At 38.6% G+C, this 20,759-nt stretch overlaps 1 protein-coding gene across 11 annotated transcripts in view; it reads left to right on the plus strand.

The window, feature by feature from the left end:
* Window positions 1-20,759, plus strand: part of Smu1 (Smu1 spliceosomal factor) — a 154,416-nt gene that overhangs the window by 79,160 nt on the left and 54,497 nt on the right. For all 11 annotated transcript variants that reach the window (XM_070097125.1, XM_070097127.1, XM_070097131.1 and 8 more), the window contains 4 exons: window positions 1,961-2,163; window positions 2,837-3,031; window positions 4,304-4,434; window positions 18,631-18,758. In XM_070097125.1, coding sequence (XP_069953226.1) covers window positions 1,961-2,163; window positions 2,837-3,031; window positions 4,304-4,434; window positions 18,631-18,758 — 657 coding nt within the window. The remainder of the gene's footprint in view (window positions 1-1,960; window positions 2,164-2,836; window positions 3,032-4,303; window positions 4,435-18,630; window positions 18,759-20,759) is intronic.

Consider the following 20,759-nt stretch of genomic DNA (forward strand, 5'->3'; position numbering starts at 1 on the left):
TGCCTCTGGCAAGACAGTGACTGTGAAAAGGATGGTGAAAGTGTTTCTTTTTCGAGTCACACTGCTTCAGTGGGAGACAGCCAGTATGTTAAAAAAGTTGTTACATGTATATGTTTAGGTTCAGGGAATGCCCTGGGTTACATAGTAAAAATAATTATAATAATAATAATTTATTTCTACAAGTACATGATACAACTTATAAAGACATGTTGTAATATTCATGTCCATAATATCTTTTTGTCTTCTAAACCACTGTGAAACAGATCTATGGCAAAATCTTAATCTGTTACAACCACTTCAAGGTGTAATACTTATCAAAACATGGAAATATGTCACTCTGTTTTGACTATATTGGGTTATCATAAGTTAAATCTACATAGTGTGCTTTTTGGCTAAATTCCTCTGTTAGTATCATGTAATTGATATGAATTTGGAAAGAATAAGGCATCTTTTAACCCTTTCAGGGTCCAGAGGCCAAATTTCAAAGGGTGCACCAGTGTCCAAGAATTTAAAAAAAAAAAAAAAATTATTTTTTCTTATGAAATGGTAGAGAATCTTTTTCTGAAGGTAATAAAACAAAAAGTACAAAATTTGATGGAAAATAGACGAAATTATGCTCACGCAAATTTTGATGTGTCAACGATATTTATGAATTGGCGATTTTGCCGAATTTGACTCCCATTTTAGGCCAATTACATTATTCCAGTCAACCAAATTCTTAGCTATTTCGCTAGTATTACTTCTATTCATCGATTGAGCACAAGAAATCGCCAAGTCAACTGTTTCAACTACAAAATAAAGTGATTGGAAATTGGTAATTTGGCCAATTTAACACAAAGTTCAAAATATTTCAATTTCAAAATAGGGTCCAGAATAAACATTGTATATATTCCTGGCACTAAACTAACATTTCCTCTGCTCATTAGTTATGTTTTGAGTCTTTACAAATAAATTCCATTTTCATTTTTTATTCACATAATGAGTTTTTATTCACACCAAAAAATAGAAGATTTACTGTTATGCAATATTGTAATAATTGTATAAATATCATCACCACATTTGTGAATGTATATTAGACCCACCAGCTGGCATGTATTAGACATGTGAGGTCATTTGTTTACTATTGAACATCGACAAAAATTAAACATTTCCGCTACTTTGAGCTCAGTTTCAAGCCATTTTCATTACTAAAACCAATCAAAATCATCTCCATTTCTGTAATATGTCTTCCATTCTATCAAATGAAACCAAGAAATCACAAATACAACTATAAAAAACATATGAAAAAACACTGCAAAGTTGCTGTTTTAATCGAAAATCACAGTCTCAGTTTTTTTTCTCTCATTATACACTGTGTGCTGCAGGATTTGTTTTATGTGGTGCACACATACCACATAGATGTATTCTCTCATATCTAGGCCCAAATTTACCACTCACAGCTTATCAGAGTGAGCTGAACTCATGGCGTAGATCTACGGTTTGGACCCTGAATGTAAAGCCGTAGATCTATGGGACGGACCCTGAAAGGGTTAAGTTCCACACCCAGTTTACTGGTATGGAAGCTGGTGGTGGAACAACTGGTCTTGGTTTTATTGTTTACTAATGGTAGTTAGGCAATGTTATCTATGATGCACTATGTGGACCTGCCTGGTCTAAGATTTTTTCAAGGGCACGAAGAAGCTATAGGAAATCCAGACAGTTGTACTGAAGTAAAAAATATTGGCAGGTGGTATTTTTGAAACCATGAAAATTGTGCGTATTAGAACAGTGACACAGTCTTCACCTGCATACTAGTACAATGTACAAAGTAGGGGTTGAATTGAAATTGAGAGAGGGAAACTGGGAAGAAAACAATGGATTTGGGCAGACCAAAATGTCATCTAAGGTTTTCTTTCCAAGGTGTGGGTTTGTCAAGATTTGTTAAAGCCATGGTATCATGACTTTGTTTTTCTTTTTTCAGATATGTTCATCTGGAAAACTTGATAGCACGTTCCTACTTTGATCCACGTGAGGCTTACCCAGAAGGTGTGACAAAAGAGCGTCGAAGAGCAGCCATTGCAGCAGCACTTGCAGGAGAAGTTTCTGTTGTGCCTCCTTCACGTTTATTGGCTCTTTTGGGACAAGCCTTAAAATGGCAGCAACACCAGGGATTATTACCCCCAGGTTAGCCCAATGACTCTTAGGTTGTTTTACAAAACATGTATACTCTACATCAGTAAGATGGTGCAAGAAAACACTAATCACTTGGCCAGTAGAAGGCAGCTCTGAGCTGAAAATCTTCCCAGACCTGTCAAGGAGATAAAATCTGCGATTTTTTTTTTGTCCTGTTCTGTGGTTTACAGCCCTAAACACTCAAACTACAGAACAAAAATATCCTCTGAAAAATATGAAACACGATCTAATTCCAAATAGAAAATAGCTGAAAAATATGAAACATGATCTAATTGCAAATAGAAAATAGCCTAATGACATTTTATTTTAGCACTCTAGGAGAGAACGTTGAATAAAATCAAAACATTAACTTCTCTGATAAAGTAGTAAGCATATTTTGAAAGGAAAATCCATTGCAAGCAGTTGCACAAGAGTTTCCTGTATCAAGTATTTTAACAGAAAATCTTCAAGCCTCTACAGCTACCAGTAAATATTAGCAGATTGGTCCCAAATTGAGCTAGCATTATTTTCTCAAAGTGGAAAAAATCTTAAGGAATGGAAGCAGTAAAAATCAAAATTTCAGTTTTTTGACCAACCTACCTTATAGGTTTAACATTTCTCCATGAGTTTAATAATAATCTGATTACCTTGATATTACTGTACTTTTTTTTTTTTCCCCCATCAGGTACTCAGATTGATTTGTTCCGAGGTAAGGCAGCCATGAGAGAGCAAGAGGATGAGAAGGTTCCTACCCAACAAGCACGTTTCATACGCTTTCCCCAGAAGGCTCACGTCGAGAGTGCACATTTCAGCCCTGATGGACAATACCTTGTCACGGGAAGCTTTGATGGTATCATAGAAGTCTGGAATTTTACAACTGGTATGATGTTCCTTAAAGTTAAGCTTAAAAAGCTATGAAAAGGTATACAGGTGACCTTGACTTAAGCCTCTCACTGTTGGGACTTCCAAAACTAAGAGTGCTAACAGTGTCTGGAATTAGAAAAAAATCTTTTGAAATGATATAGAATTTTTTTCAAAGGGTAATAGCATCAAAAATACAAAATATTTGGAAAACTTAGAGAATTATGCAGGCTCAAATTTGGTTGTCTGGGTGTGATTTACACATCACTGATTTCACCCAGTTTGAGTACTGTTTTAAGCCAATTCCATTCCTTAATTCAACCACTCGATAGATTGAGAACAAGAAACCACCAGTTTACTTTATAAAGTGTACATAGTTTTGAATTTCACCCATTTTTACAAAATATTAAACAAATTCTAATTTAAAAACGGAATCCAAAATAAATGCTGTATGCATTCCATTAATTAAAGCAACCTATATTCTCTTCATTAATCATGTCCCCAGGCCTCTCCTGTACATATTATACTTGCCTTCCATTTTGAATCTATTATCACACAAAATATCAAAGCTTTGCCATATTTGTTGGATAAAATATAATCAGGAATTATTGTTATGGTTGAGGGCATCCTATAATTGAAGCAGAAATAGTAAAAACCTATAAAACAGACTGAGAGGGAGGTAGTGGAGGCCTTACCCTTCATCAAGAAAATTGTCAAAAATCAAATATTTCTGCTACTTTGAACCCTATTCCAGACTACTTACAGTTCTGGAACCAACCAAAATTAGTAGAATGTCTTCCATTCTGTCATTTGATACCAATAAAACCATAAAAGTCTCCCTAGAAAATATTTCAGTTGCAGTTTTAAACCAAACACTAGGTCAGAGGTTTGCTTCTTTTCCCATCATGCACCATATGAGGTACGATTTTTTTTCTTTTTTTTCTATGCATACTCACTGCACAGACCCATTCTGTCATGTCTAGGCCAAAATTTGCCACTTGCAGCAAAATGGAGAGCACTGTGCTTAGAATGTAGATATACATGAGCGGCACTGGTGACAGTAATGTAGATTTACATGAGTAGCACTGGTGCCAATACCATACGTAGATCTATGCAAGAGACAGTGAAAGGGTTAGGAGAGATTGATAACTCCACTCCCCTCTCTCCTTCCCTATATTTATGCACTTTTCCCCCCACCCCACTTAGAAACTGGTTACAAGTATGTTACAGGTATATTTCATGTCAGTCTAAAAGTGGGAAACTCCTGTAATTATTGTATTATTTTTTTTAGGTAAGATTCGCAAAGATTTGAAGTATCAAGAGAAAGATTCATACATGATGATGGAAGCGGCCGTTTTGAGCCTGGCGTTCAGCCGAGACTCAGAGATGCTGGCAAGCGGGTCACAAGGAGGTCAAGTCAAGGTATGTGTATATGTTTTGATTACTGCATTTTGTTTAATCAGGGTGAGTGGAAAGTTGTTGCTTTTGGGGTTTGTTATTACTGTTCTTACTGCTGAACATCGGTTTAGTGCCGATGAAGGTATTGTTGGGATGTTAGCAAAGTAACATTTATGAACAAATTCAGGAAAGCTGGTTAGCTGGTGGGAAGTACAGTGGACCCCTGGTTATTGGCCATTCCTGTTATCGGCCAACTCGGTTATAGGCCAGTTTTTCGGCTACTGGTTATCAGCCATTATTTCACTTATCAGCCGTATTGGATGCATCCCTCCGCCGGCTGGGCCAGCTTGCACATCAGTTTGGCTGTGTGTCTCAGTGCATGAGGAAGCTTCTGCTCATTCACCCAAACATTTTGCTTGTTTTTCATTGTTTTTGGTGGTTTTTTGTCAGTGCCACTGCAAAATAAGTAACCATAACTCCAAAGAAAGTTCCTAGTAAAGTTCCTGTGGCAAAGAAAGTGAGAAACACCGTGGAATTCAAGCGAGAAGTTACTGAAAAAAATTGAGTGGTGTGAGAGTGCTGGAACTTGCCAGGATGTATGGGAAAAAATAAATCTATCATCACTTCCATCCTGGCAAAGAAAGAACAAATCAAGGAAGCTGATGTTGCGAAAGGAGTAAATGTGATTACAAAACAAAGGTCACCAATAATGGAAGATATGGAAAAGTTATTGTTATTGTGGATTAAGGAAAAACGTTTAGTTGGAGACAGTGTTGTGGAGTCGATTATTTGTGAGAAGACAAGGCAGTTGCATGAGGATCTTGTGAAGAAAACTCCTGGAACAAGTGGTGCTGTTAGTGAATTTAGGGCCAGCAAAGGCTGATTTGAGATATTTAAGAAGCATAGTGGCACACACAGTGTGGTGAGGCTGCCAGTTCTGACAAAAAAGTCGCTGAAAACTTTGTAGCAGAATTTAAGGGGTACTTTAAGGCTAAAGGATTTGAACTCCAACAAGTGTTCAGTTGTGATGAAACAGGCCTGTTTTGGAAGAAAATGCCAAAGAGGGCCTACATTACACAGGAGGAAAAATCACTGCCAGGACACAAGCCTATGAAAGACAGCCAACTCTCTTGTTGTGTGCTAATGCTAATGGGGATTTCAGAGTGAAGCCTTTACTGGTGTATCACTCTGAAAATCCCAGTGTTCAAGAAGGACAATGTCATCAAAAATAGACTCTGTGTGATGTGGAAGGCAAATAATAAGGCATGAGTCACAAGGCAAATTTTCAAAGAGTGGGTTAATGATGTGTTTGGCCCAAGTGTGAAAAAATACCTCCTGGAAAAGAAATTGCCACTCAAGTGCCTCCTGGTACTGGACAATGTTCCTGCACATCCTCCAGACTTGGAAGACCAAGTGTTTAGAGACTTCAGTTTCATCACAGTGAAGTTCTTGCCTCCAAACACCACTCCTCGGGTCATTTCTAACTTCAAAAAACTAAACAAAAGCAGTGTTTCAAAAGTGCTTTGAAGTGACCTCGGACACTCAGTTGACTCTAAGAGAGTTCTGGAGGAATCACTTCACCATGCTTAATTGAATAAGCTTTATAGGCAAGGCTTGGGAGGGAGTGACTTCCAGGACTTTGAACTCTGCTTGGAGAAAATTGTGGCCAGATTGTGTCCAGGTACGTTGAATACATTAGTGATGTTTTTACCAGTTCTTAATTTAAAATAATACAAGAGAAGGCATTTAAGGACTTAAGTACTGTAATGCCATTATTGTTGCTTAGCGATTTTGTGTTGCAATTAATTTTTTTTTATTAACACATCGGCCGTCTCCCACCAAGGCAGGGTGGCCTGAAAAATAAAAAGTTTCATCATTATTCACTCCATCACTGTCTTGCCAGAGAGGTGTGCTTACACTACAGTTATAAAACTGCAACATTAACAACCCTCCTTCAGAGTGCAGGCACTGTACTTCCCATCTGTAGGACTCAAGTCTGGCCTGCCGGTTTCCCTGAATCCCTTCATAAATGTTACAATGCTCAGACTCCAACAGCACGTCAAATTCTAAAAACAATTTGTCTCCATTCGCTCCTATCTAACATGCTCACGCATGCTTGCAAACAGTCCAAGCCCCTCGCACACAAAACCTCCTTTACCCCCTCCCTCCAACCTTTCCTAGGCTGACCCCTACCCCACCTTCCCTCCACTACAGATTAATACACTCTCGAAGTCATTCTATTTCGTTCCACCCTCTCTACATGTCCAAACCACCTCAACAACCCCTCCTCAGCCCTCTGGATAATAGTTTTGGTAATCCCGCGCCTATCCCCTAATTTCCAAACTATGAATTCTCTGCATTATATTCACACCACACATTGCTCTCAGACATAACATCTCCACTGCCTCCAGCCTTCTCCTTGTTGCAACATTCACCACCCATGTTTCACACCCATATAAGAGCATTGGTATAACTATACTCTCACACATTCCCCTCTTTGCTTCCACGGACAAAGTTCTTTGTCTCCACAGACTCCTAAGTGCACCACTCACCTTTTTTCATCATCAATTCTGTGATTAAGCTCATCTTTCATAGACCCATCTGCTGACTTGTCCACTCCTAAATATCTGAATACATTTGCCTCCTCCATACTCTCTCCCTCCAATCTGATATCCAATCTTTCATCACCTAATTTTTTTTGTTATCCTCATCACCTTACTCTCTTATATTCACTTTTAATTTTCTTCTTTTTACATACCCTGCCAAACTCATCCACCAACCTCTGCAACTTCTCTTCAGAATCTCTCAAAGGCACAGTGTCATCAGCAAAGAGCAACTGTGACAACTCCCACTCTGTGTTAGTGTTACAAAAAATGCGATGTCTAATAAGCATAGAGATCTCCAGTGAATACTAGAAAGGACTGCCCCTCTAACATCCAGCCTGTTACTGGGTTTTTGTAACAAGTCATCAGTATCCTGGTCCAATTATCCATTAGAATTAATAGTAAGATTCAGTAGTGCTTCAGGATTACAACTGGTAGGCTACTAACTATAGAAATTAAAATTTAAGAAGTTTATTAATACAGTGGTCCCTTGATAATCGTAAGGCTCAATAGTCGTAATTTTCGGAAATCGTAACGTTATTTTCGTCGAAACATTGGCTCGCTAATCGTAGTTTGATTCGTGAATAGTCGTTCATCTGGGACGCGTACGCACAGCTCTGAGCTATTCCCAGCCAGTGTGCCATTGTTTACCAGTGAGCGACGGTCCCCTCACTTGTTCATATGAAATATTTCATAATACACCTACCATCCGACTTACGACCGAGTTCGGTTCCGAGAAACCGGTCGTAAGTCGAACTTTACTACTGAATATCAACAAAACATTTTTGTAATGACTTTATTTTATTGTTTTATTTTGGTATTTCATGTTTTACTTTACTTTTTATGTTGTTAGTACTGTATTTTATACTGTAAGGTTTAGAATAAACACTGTGTACAACACAAATAGTTGTTTATTTCCCAGAAATTTGGCATAAAAAACACGGTCGTAAGTCGAGTGGTTGTAAGTCGAGCAGGTCGTAAGTCGGATGGTAGGTGTATTCCATTAATTTTAGTGCTTGCAACTACTAAATAAACTACCATGGCTCCAAAGAAAGCTCCTAGTGCCAAGCCTTTGGTAAAGAAGGCGAGAAATACGATTGAATTTAAGAAAAACATCATTGAACAATATGAAAGTGGCGTGCGTGTGGCCGAACTGGCCAGGATGTACAACAAACCCCATACAACCATAGCTTCCATCGTGGCCAAGAAAAAGGAAATCAAGGAAGCTGTTGTTGCAAAGGGGGTAAATATGCTGACAAAAATGAGATCACCAGTATTCGTCAATTATTTGTGAAAAGGCTAGGCAGTTGCATGACGATCTGGTAAAGAAATTGCCTGCAATGAGTACTGATATTTGTGAATTTAAGGCCAGCAAAGGTTGGTTTGAGAGATTTAAGAACCGTAGTGGCATACACAGTGTGGTAAGGCATGGTGAGGCTGCCAGTTTGGACCAAATTGCAGCTACAAAATTCGTAAGTGAATTCAAGGAGTACATAGAGACTGAAGGACTGAAACCTGAACAAGTGTTCAATTGTGGCAAAACAGGCCTCTTTTGGAAGAAAATGCCAAAGAGGACCTACATTACCCAGGAGGAAAAGGGACTGCCAGGACACAAGCCTATGAAAGACAGGCTGACGCTCATGTTGTGCTAATGCTAGTGGGGATTTCAGAGTGAAGCCATTACTAGTGTACCATTCTGAAAATCCCAGGGTGTTCAGGAAAAACAATGTTATGAAGAGTAAATTGTGTGTGTTTTGGAAATCTAATAATAAGGCATGGGTCACGAGGGAAATTTTCATCGAGTGGTTCAATGAAGTGTTTGGCCCTAGTGTGAAGAATTACCTCCTGGAAAAGAAATTGGATCTCAAGTGCCTCCTAGTAATGGACAATGCACCTGCTCATCCTCCAAACTTGGATGACCTAATTTTGGAGGAGTTTGGGTTCATCACAGTAAAGTTCTTGCCCCCGAATACCACTCCTCTCCTCCAGCCCATGGACCAGCAGGTCATTTCAAACTTTTAAAAACTCTACACCAAAGCAATGTTTCAAAGGTGCTTTAATGTGACCTCAGACACTCACTTGACCTTAAGAGATTTTTGGAAAGAACACTTCAGTATCCTCCATTGCATAAGCCTTATAGGTAAGGCTTGGGAGGGAGTGACTACCAGGACTTGGAACTCTGCTTGGAGATAATTGTGGCCAGATTGTGTCCGCAAGAGGGATTTTGAAGGGTTTGTGGCTGACCCTGATGAGCCTATGACAGTTGTGAAATCTATTGTGGCACTGGGGAGTTCCATGGGGTTGGATGTGAGTTTGGAGGATGTGGAAGACTTGGTGGAAGACCACAACGAAGCGCTCACCACTGAGGAGCTGCAAGAGCTTCAGCAGGAACAGGAACAGATCGCAGCTCAGAATCTTGCTGCAGAGGAGGAGGAAGAGAGATGGAAGAAGTTGCCTTCTTCAGAAATTAAGGAGATTTTTGAAATGTGGGGTAAAATGGAAAGATTTATGGAGAAACTTCACCCTGACAAGGCTGTTGCAAGCCATGTTGGCAACATGTACAGTGACAAAGTCTTGGCCCATTTTAGGGAAGTTTTAAAGAGACGCCAGAAACAGAGCTCTCTGGACACTTTTTTTGCAAGACAGGACTCCAGTAACTCTCAAGCTGGTCCTAGTGGCATTAAGAAACAGAGAAGAGAAGTAACCCCAGAAAAGCAATTGGTACCTGAGGTGTTGATGGAAGGGGATTCCCCTTCCAAACTATAAATAATCCAATCTCTCTCCTCCTCCAGTCTTCCATACATTAAGAAGAATTGCCAATAAAGGTAAGTGTTATGCTGTTAATGTTTCATTCATCATGTCCCATTGTATTGTTTATGTACTACATCTATATTTCACGTAAAAAATTTTTTTGTTTTATTACTTCTGGGTGTCAGGAATAGATTAATTGTATTTACATTATTTCTTATGGGGAAAATTGATTCGAAAATCATAAATTTCGATAATAGTCACACTTCAAGGAACAGATTAATTATGGATAACGAGGGACCACTGTAAAGATAAAGTTGTCTAGGTGGACAGTATCAAAGTAAATCAAAGTAATCAATTTAATATAATATAGGATACAAATTCCTACACTTCTCTCGTGTACAGTAGTATTGTGCTGAAGGCACATATCATATCTTTATGGCTTTAAAGTACCGTCTGGTACATTGTCAGCATTTAAGAACATAATACTAATATGTATGTACAAGTGAGTATGTGTGTAAATGCTCTAAGTAGTTCGCTATGTCTCAAGACACAACTAGACTTAACCAGTGACTGACTAAAAGTCCTCACATAAACTAACTTCTTGACCAACCTGGCAACCAGAACAGCTTGCTTGAACAGTAAAATGACCGATTCACTGAACAGCAATATAACAAGCAGCAGCAACACAGAATAAGGAACAAGGAGATAACATAACGACCCTAAGTAGAGACCATCTGCAGATCCTCCACAAAAGTCACAAAACTTCCATAATACTGAATCTAAGTTCAGCATAAGAAAATCCCTGACTGTAATGGTACACAGATACCAGTACAAATTAGGTCAGAAGCTACAGCTCAGGACCTGAGTTTCTCAGAGTGTTAGTGTGACACACAACCTCAGTAAAAACGTCAAAAATCACTAAGTCTAGGCTATGCTCTATGAACAGAGTTAAACAGAACCAACAACAAGAGAGACCGACAGAGATGATGTTCCAACAAGGGCCAGGAAGGGAGAGCTGGAGAGGGAGGTGTTGTTGGAGTCATCGTCAAACAGAGAGAGAGCTAGCGAAGGCAAGGCAGACCTCTCACCCAGGTGAGGTGTAATCACCCCACCCTGATCATGTGACTCTCTGTGGACTGCTGCTGCCCAGCAACTACAGAGAAGCCGGCAGCGAAACAAGCGAGGCGGTAGTTACAGTAGTTAGACAATGCGGCAGCTACTTAACACACTCGAGCAATGAGCACTGAATAATGTATAAACGTTACATCCTACCTAATAATATAACTAAATCAAATAATAATATAAAGCAATATATTTATGATTTAGCTAATATCGCAAATATCAGCAGTGTAAAATTATGTGAACAGGTAATATACATATATACATTGTGACCCATTCTGGGGTCGCAATAGTTAGTTTCTTTGTTTTTTAACCCCACATCTCTTGTCAACACCCAAGCATTCACTTCTTTTACAACCCCATCTATAAATACATTGAAGAACTATGGCAACATCACACATCCTTGTCTAAAGCCTACTTTTACTGGGAAATAATCTCCCTCTCTCCTACATGCTCTAACCTGAGTCTCACTGTCCATGTAAAAACTCTTCACTGCTTTCAGTAACCTACTTCCTATTCCATACATTTGCAACATCTGCCACATTGCTCTCCTATCTACCCTGTCATACGCCTTTTCAAAATCCATAAATGCCACAAAAACCTCTTCGCCCTTTTCTAAATACAGTGGACCCCCGCATAACACTATTAATCCGTTCCTGAGAGCTCAATGTTATGCGAAATTATCGTTATGCGAATTAATTTTCCCCATAAGAAATAATGGAAATCAAATTAATCCGTGTAAGACACCCAAAAGTATGAAAAAAAAAATTTTTACCACATGAAATATTATTTTTAATACACACAAACTTAAGAAAACATGCACAGTTACATGACAATTACCTTTATTGAAGATGTGGTGATGATTGATGGGATGGGAGGAGGGGAGACTGGATGGTTTTAGTGTTTAGAAGGGGACTCCCCTTCCATTAGGACTTGAGGTGTCAAGTCCTTTTCTGGGGTTACTTCCCTTCTTCTTTTAATGCCACTAGGACCAGCTTCAGAGTCACTGGACTTCTGTCGCACAACATATCTGTCCATAGTGGCCTGTACCTCTCGTTCCTTTATGACTTTCCTAAAGTGTTTCACAACAGTGTCAGTGTAATAGTCACCAGCACGGCTTGCAATAGCTGTCTGAAGGTGATTTTCATCCATGAAGGTTTGCACTTCAAGCCACTTTGCACACATTTCCTTAATCTTTGAAGTAGGCAGCTTCTTCAATTTCTCTCTCCCCTCCTCCGAAGCAGTTTCCTCAGGTGTGGCCTCTTGCTGTTGAAGTTGATCTAGCAGCTCATCAGTGGTTAGTTCTTCATTGTCCTCCTCCACCAACTCTTCCACATCCTCCCCACTAACCTCCAACCCCAAGGACTTCCCCAATGCCACAATTGATTCCTCAACTGGCATAGGATTCTCAGGGTTAGCCTCAAATCCTTCAAAACCCCTTTGGTCTACACATTCTGGCCACAGTTTCTTCCAAGCAGAGTTCAAGGTCCTCTTAGTCACTCTCTCCCAAGCCTTACCTATAAGGTTTACACAATTGAGGATATTAAAGTGCTCTCTCCAAAACTCTCTTAGAGTCAATTGAGTTTCTGAGGTCACTATAAAGCACCTTTCAAACAGAGCTTTTGTGTACAGTTTTTTGAAGTTTGCAATAACCTGCTGGTCCATGGGCTGCAGGAGAGGAGTGGTATTAGGAGGTAAAAACTTCACCTTAATGAAGCTCATGTCCCCACAAAGTCGCTCTGCCAAGTCTGTAGGATGACCAGGGGCATTGTCTAACATCAGGAGGCACTTAAGGTCTAATTTCTTTTCAGTTAGGTAATTTTTCACAGTGGGGGCAAATGCTTGGTGTAACCAGTCATAGAAAAAGTCCATAGTGACCCATGCCTTATTGTTTGCACTCCACAGCACACACAAATTAGCCTTGAGGATATTCTTTTGCCTGAACGCTCTGGGAGTTTCAGAGTGATACACTAATAAAGGCTTCACTTTGCAATCACCACTAGCATTGGCAAACATGAGAAGAGTAAGCCTGTCTTTCATAGTGCCTTTTCCTCCTGAGTAATGTAGGTCCTGCTTGGCATTTTCTTCCAAAACAGGCCTGTTTCGTCACAATTAAACACTTGTTCAGGTTTCAGTCCTTCACTGTCTATGTGCTCCTTGAATTCCTGCACATATTTTTCAGCTGCTTTGTGGTCCGAACTGGTAGCCTCACCATGCGTTATCACACTATGTATGCCACTACGCCTCTTAAATCTCTCAAACCAACCTTTGCTGATCTTGAAGTTCACTGACATCACCACTAGTTGCAGGCATTTTTCTAATTAAATCCTTGTGCAACTTCCTAGCCTTTTCACTTATGATTGCTTGAGAGATGCTATCGCCTGCTATCTGTTTTTCGTTTATCCACACCAATAACAGTCTCTCAACATCTTTTATCACTTGCGATCTCTGTTTCGAAAGCACAGTTAAACCTTTGGCAAGAACAGCTTCCTTGATTGCCGTTCTCTTGGACACAATAGAAGCGATGGTTGATTGGGGTTTACTATACAACCTGGCCAGAAAAAAAACCAAATCATACCCCGGCCGGGATTGAACCCGCGGTCATAGAGTCTCAAAAGGGAAGGGACTTGAGCTAGAGTTCGTCACGGCCACGCTAGCTGGAGATTTGTCTGTAAAAAACTTGCATTTGTGGTCACAGTGGTGCCTGTGCTAACCTTCCTATGGTGTAGAAATATACCTAGTTGGACGAATCTTATTGTGGCTAGCTGGTCTAGTGGCTAACGCGACGGGCTGGAGTTTTGAGACTCTATGACCGCGGGTTCAATCCCGGCCGGGGTATGGTTTGTTTGCAATCGTGTCATTACGATTTCGTGAGTCGAGTCAACCTGGCCAGCTCGGAGACACGCTCTCCACTTTCATACTTAGCAATGAACTCTTTCTTCATCTCCATAGTAATTCTCACCCTTATTCCTGTAGGGTTGGCACTAGAAGCTTTCTTGGGGCCCATGGTCACTTATTTTTCAGGTGAAATCACTATAAAAAGGCTGTAATAATACGAAATGTTCCGATTGTATGCTTGAATGTTACCGCGGAGGCTGGCTTGTAAACAATGCTACTGGCAGAACAAGTGAGGCTGGCTCAGGCCGCATGGACGTGTCTCGGACGAATCGCGTTGAGAGAATTTTTTAACACTATGCGAGGCAAAATTTTTGCGTTAAAATGTATCGCTATGCGGATTTAACACTATGCGATGCCAACGTTATGCAGGGGTCCACTGTACTGTTTCACTGTAAACACTTAGTTTACACACCCCCTACCTTTCCTAAAGCCTCCTTGTTCATCTGCTCTCCTACTCTCCATCTTACTCTTAATTCTTTCGATTATAACTCTACCATGCACTTTACCATGTATACTCAACAGACTTTTTTTTTTTTTTAACAAGTTGGCTGTCTCCCACCGAGGCTGGGTGACCCAAAAAGAAAGAAAAAATCCCCAAAAAGAAAATTCTTTCATCATTCAACACTTTCACCTCACTCATACATAATCACTGTAATAGATTGGTAGACAGCAAGCACCCAGGGAGGTACTACCGTCCTGCCAAGTGAGTGCAAAACGAGAGCCTGTAATTGTTTTACGTGATGGTAGGATTGCTGATGTCTTTTGTCTGTCTCATAAATATGCAAGATTACAGGTACGTCTTGCTACTTCTACTTACACTTAGGTCACACTACACATACATGTACACGTTTATTTATACACACTCATCTGAGTTTTCTTTGATTTTATCTTAATAGTTCTTGTTCTTATTATTTTTCCTTTTATATCCATGGGGAAGTGGAATATGAATCTTTCCTCCATAAGCCTTGCATGTTGTAAAAGTCAACTAAACTGCCGGGAACATTGGGCTAGTAACCCCTTTTCCTGTAAAGATTACTAAAAAGAAGAAGAAACTCAACAGACTTATTCCCCTATAATTTTTGCACCCTCTTTTGTCCCCTTTGCCTTTATACAAAGGAACTGTGCATGCTCTCTGCCAATCACTAGGCACCTTACCCTCTTCCATACATTTATTAAATAAAAGCACCAACCGCTCCAAAACTATATCCCCACCTGCTTTTAGCCTTCCTGTCTTTATCCCATCAATCCCTGCTGCCTTACTCCCTTTCAGTCTACTCACTGCCTCACGAACTTCCCCCACACTCACAACTTGCTCTTTCTTACTCTTACAAGATGTTATTCCTCAATGCCCTATACACGAAATCACAGCTTCCCTATCTTCATCAGCATTTAACAATTCCTCAAAATATTCCCTCCATCTTCTCAATACCTCTAACTCTCCATTTAATATTTGTAATTAAATATGCTCAGAAATTTACCTTTATTAAGAACACTTTTAGCATTGGCATTAATCAGTAAGCTGCTGGTTGCTGTATTGCTTAATAGGTAAAGTTCAGGGTCAATGTTTGTATGCATCAGTAGAGGAGTTATAATAAACCTTCAGTAAAATATACAGGAAGGCCCCACTTATACGGCGGGTTAGGTTCCAGGCTACCGCCGTAAAGCGGAAACCGCCGTAAAGTGGAACACCCTTTTTTTCCACTTACAAATGCATACAAACACTAGATAACAAGTTTACACTAACATATATTATGTTAGCAATAGAACCAGGCATCAAAAAACAATAAAAAAGTACAATACACACATAGTGCACTCATTACTTACCTTAAAATATTTATAGTCTTAATCTAGGGTGAGACAAGTAGTATTTATTGTAAGAAATCAAGTGTGGTATGTATCATAATAGCCAGGCTACCTCACCAGGCAACCCCACCCACACATACTATTCTATGATATTTAAGCATCCCAGAGCGATAAAATGTATATACAGTTCACTCATTACTTACCTTAAAATATTTGTAGTCTTAATGTAGGGTCAGGAGTAAGTAAATGAGATAAAACGAATAAATGAGAGAGAGAAAGAATGAGTACATGAGAGGTAACAGGCGCAGAGTTATGTAAACAAACCAGGCTCCCACATCTTATATTTATGTTTATTTATTCTATTGTGGGGTGTATTTATCATCTTTTTATGTTATGTATCGTGTTTATTATATAATTTTGAAAAAAATATCATGGCTGGATTAATGAATATGTGTATATTACCGTAATATACGACATTTAATGAGACTCGGTGACTATTGTTATTATGGCGTCACTTGTGGAAGTCGTCTGCTCACATCTCACATTTATGTTTATTTATTCTACTGTGGGGTGTATTTATCTTATTTATATGTTATGCATCGTGTTTATTATATAATTTTGAAAAAAATATCATGGATGGATTAATGAAAATGTGTATATTACCGTAATATACGACATTTAATGAGACTCGGTGAGTATTGTTATTATGGCGTCACTTGTGGAAGTCGTCTGCTCACATCTCACATTTATGTTTATTTATTCTACTGTGGGGTGTATTTATCTTATTTATATGTTATGCATCGTGTTTATTATATAATTTTGAAAAAAATATCATGGATGGATTAATGAAAATGTGTATATTAACGTAATATACGACATTTAATGAGACTCGGTGAGTATTGTTATTATGGCGTCACTTGTGGAAGTCGTCTGCTCACATCTCACATTTATGTTTATTTATTCTACTGTGGGGTGTATTTATCTTATTTATATGTTATGCATCGTGTTTATTATATAATTTTGAAAAAAATATCATGGATGGATTAATGAAAATGTGTATATTAACGTAATATACGACATTTAAATGACTCGATGTATGTAAGTTTATTTAGGTACAGGTATACATAAGTATAATTATCAGAGTATATATAAAATATGAAATAACTTTTAAAAACATTTGAAATTTTGGAGTTTCCAGACAAAATGGAGAGACTTAGTGCTTACTGAGCTCATGGAGAATGTAAACAAACAGGGTGGGGCACGGTGACCGTATTAGAAAGTCAGGTGGGGGGAGCCGTATAGTGAGTTTTGGTCATAATTTGAAATGTCCGTATTAGCGGAACGCCGTAAAGTGAAACGCCGTAAAGCGGGGCCTTCCTGTATACTGTAGGACCCCATATCCACGGGTCCAGTATCCACAGTTTCACTTATGCATGGGTTAATATGGCCAGAAAATAACCTTTAATTTTCCTTAATTGATAATGACCTCAAGGTGCAAAAGTAGTGATGCTGGCAGTTCTTCAGTGCCTAAGAAAACCCATAAAGTCCTTCCTATCAGTGAAAAAGTGCTAATTCTCCACATATTGTGCATAATTTATCAATTAAACTTTATCATGGGTATATATGTAACTTTTAAAACAACTTATACATCGGGTTCGCTACTATCCGCAGTTTCGGTATCCGCAGCAGGTCCTTGGAACGTATCCAAGGACAAAAGTTTAAGTTGCCCAAATAATGGGATTTTTTTCTCATTAGCACACATTTACTGTGCACACCTATTCTTTGTTGTGTAGGCCACTCATACTTCTAGCACAAAATTTGAAGATGGTAGCCATATGATGTGAATTTGAGTCACCAGTAATATAAGAGTTAAAAGATAAAGAATCTGATAATAAGTAGTTGCCACTGTAGCATATTGCTGATTGGATGATGCTTTTGGCAGTTTCTGAAGAGAAATTGCAAAGGTTGGAAGACAAATTTGAGAGGGTATTTAGAAGAAGGAAATTTTAAGTAAGCATAGGAAAGAGCAAGGTGATCAGAGTGATAAAAAATTTAAGTAATGAAAGATTGTATATCAGATTGAAAGGAGGGAATATGGAGGAAGCAGATGTCTTCATACATTTGAGAGTGGATTTGTCAGCAGACGGGTTTATGAAAGATGAGGTGAATCATAGAACTGATGAGGGAAGAGATGGATGGTGCATTGAGGCATTTGTACAGACATATCTATGGAGGCAATAAGGGAAATGTGCTAGAGTGTAGTGGTATCAACATTATTATATGGGTGTGAAGCCAGGGGTTTAAATATTGCAGTGAGGAGGTAGTGGAGATGTGTCCGAGGGCAATGTGTGGTGTGAATATTATGCAGAGAATTCATATTTTAGAGATTAGAAGAAGGTGCAGTGTTACTAAAAGTATTATCCAAAGGTCTAAGGAAGGGTTGTTAAGGTGGTTTGGACTTTTAGTGAGGAGTAAAATAGGATGACTTGAGGATGTATAAATTTGTACTGGAGGGGAGGAGGAGGATTAAGAGGCCATCTTACGAAAGACTGGAGCAAGGGGGGTAAAGGAAGTTTTGTGTGCAAGGAGCTTGGATATCCAACAGGTGTGTGCGAGGGTGTTAGGCATAGGTGAGTAGAGGCAAGTGCTTTTTATGACTTGATGTGCTGCTGGAGTGTGAACAGGGTAACATTTATGAAGAGATTCAGGGAAACCAGCTAGCTGGATTCAACAGCATTTTAAAGGAGAGATGGGATATTGCAGTTTGGAGTGAAAACTGAGCTGTGATGTTGGCACTTTTCTGGCAAGATAGTGATAGAGTGAGTGATGGTGAAAGTGTTTCTTGTTCTTTTTTTTCTTTGATCACCCCCACCATGGTGGGAGACTACTGTAGTGTTTAATAATAATAATAATAATAATATTCCTACCATTTACCAAGGGCTGTATGGCCCCCCTACTGGTTTAATCCTTACCTGTGAGCTATATGTCCCTATGGGTTTAGTACTTCCCTATTAATATGATGATAATTATACTCATCACATTACAGGTATGGAGAGTAAGCACTGGGCAGTGCTTACGTAAAATAGAAAGAGCACATTCTGAAGGTGTAACTTCACTTGCTTTTAATAAAGACAACAGTCAAGTAATGTCCACCTCATTTGACAATACAGTAAGGTGAGTATGATCAATTTTTTTTTATAAATTATGCAAATACAGTCGAACCTCGGTTTTCGTATGCCCTAGTTTGTATGTGAAACTAAAGTTATTCTCTATAAAGTGTATTTTTTGTCAATATTTTTGGGTGTCTGGAATGGATTAATTGGATTTACATTATTTCTTATGGGAAATATTGCTTCAGTTTTTGAATGATTTGGGTTTTCGTCAGACTTTTCCCAACAGATTAATCACGAAAACCGAGGTTCCACTGTATTAACTCTGATAGAGAGCAGCCACCTAGAGAGGTACTACTCTCTTAGATGGTTGCAAAAAAGGGTGGTCTTTCATGGAGCAGTTTGAGACTGATTCAGGGAATTGGAGGTACCCTCCTTGTCCTTGCATTGAACTTAATTGTATCCCATTTCACAAGTGCTGTATAAATCCTATGGGTTTATGCATCTCCATAAACATACAGTAAGACTTAGATTTAATAAATATCAAAATTAATGGACAAAATCCATTAGGTAATAGATTTCCGAAACAATGAACAGTATCCGCATGTTACAGAATTGTTTGTTATTATGGCCAATAGGTGACAACTGTTTGTTATTGCCTGCATGCATTTGTAAGCAGTTGTCATTTGCTCTCTTACCCTTGATTTATATAATCATTGTAGCTAAGTAACCAATGAGGATGACATCCATTGCCTCTAAGCTCATCATAGTGTGCAAAACTAAATATCATCTGCAACATTAGTAAGGGAAAAGTTTTCATTGCTGATGCACTTTGTTGTTGGGTTACATTGTGTATAGAGTGTAATTCAGTTATAACCTACCTGCTTGTGGTAGCCTTGCTGACACCTATCTCCAGGTGGCACCAACTGGAACAGCGTTAAGAATTTAACAAACGTGGGTATGAAAAGAAAGGATGGATATCCTGTATGTGAGGTTAATGTTTGGAAAATTACTAAGGCAATTAAATGTGCCTTTTATAGTGAATGGTTTCACATTGCCTGTGTTGATTTGAATGATGATTATAATTTTATGCATAAGCATTGTATTTCTTGATGAGAGGAGAAATTCTGACTTTGAGGGATTGTGCCAATCATCTTCAGATATTGTTTTAATGTCACCTTTGCACCATTTCTAGCATTTTTCATATATTGAAAATAGAACTAAGCCTTAAAAAACAATAAAAAGGTAAAATACACATACAATACAGTTATTACTTACCTTAAAATATTTGTAGTCTTAATATAGTGTGAGAGGTGAGTAGTATTTATTGTAGCAATGAGATGCATATACAGCCTTTCCTCACTTAACGACAGAGTTATGTTCCTAAGACCATGGCAGTAAACATATTCATTGCAGAGCAAGGGGCATACTATAATGTAGTAGGTTTGTGTCAACCATCTTTGATTTTGTTTTAATATCACCTTTGCACCATATATAAAATTTTTGTATATTTTTAAATGTTCGTACAGTAGTGTACTGTATATTGTAATAAACAGAATAGAGGAAATCAGCACTAATATACATTATTTAGGTATGCATACTGGTCAGACAGCCTGTCATAAGTCCGAGTCTTTGGTAAACAAATACATTGCTAAGTGAGGAGAGGCTGTGCAGTACACTCATTACTTACCTGAAAATATTTGTAGTCTTAATGTAGGGTGAGAGGTGAGTATTTATTGTAGAAAGAGGAGGAAAAAGAAGAAGAGGAAAGAATGGAAGTACAAAAAAGTTCACTGTAAAGGGGTTAATGTGTATGAGCCAACCGTAAGCACACAGGAATTCATACGCATTCGTCTGTGTTTTTTTACATTCTCAGCATCTCCCTCGTTCTCTTTCTCATTTACTCCTGTAATAATAATAATAATAATAATAATAATAATGATAGTAATAATCACTCTGGGGTACTTTCAATGTTTTATATTTCGTGCATCACACTTACGCGAAATATACAACATATAAAGCCCCCAGAGCCATGATTATTATTATTATTATTATTATTATTTAT

This window comes from Cherax quadricarinatus, chromosome 56, assembly GCF_038502225.1.
Source record: "Cherax quadricarinatus isolate ZL_2023a chromosome 56, ASM3850222v1, whole genome shotgun sequence".
In the NCBI taxonomy this organism is placed as follows: domain Eukaryota; kingdom Metazoa; phylum Arthropoda; class Malacostraca; order Decapoda; family Parastacidae; genus Cherax; species Cherax quadricarinatus.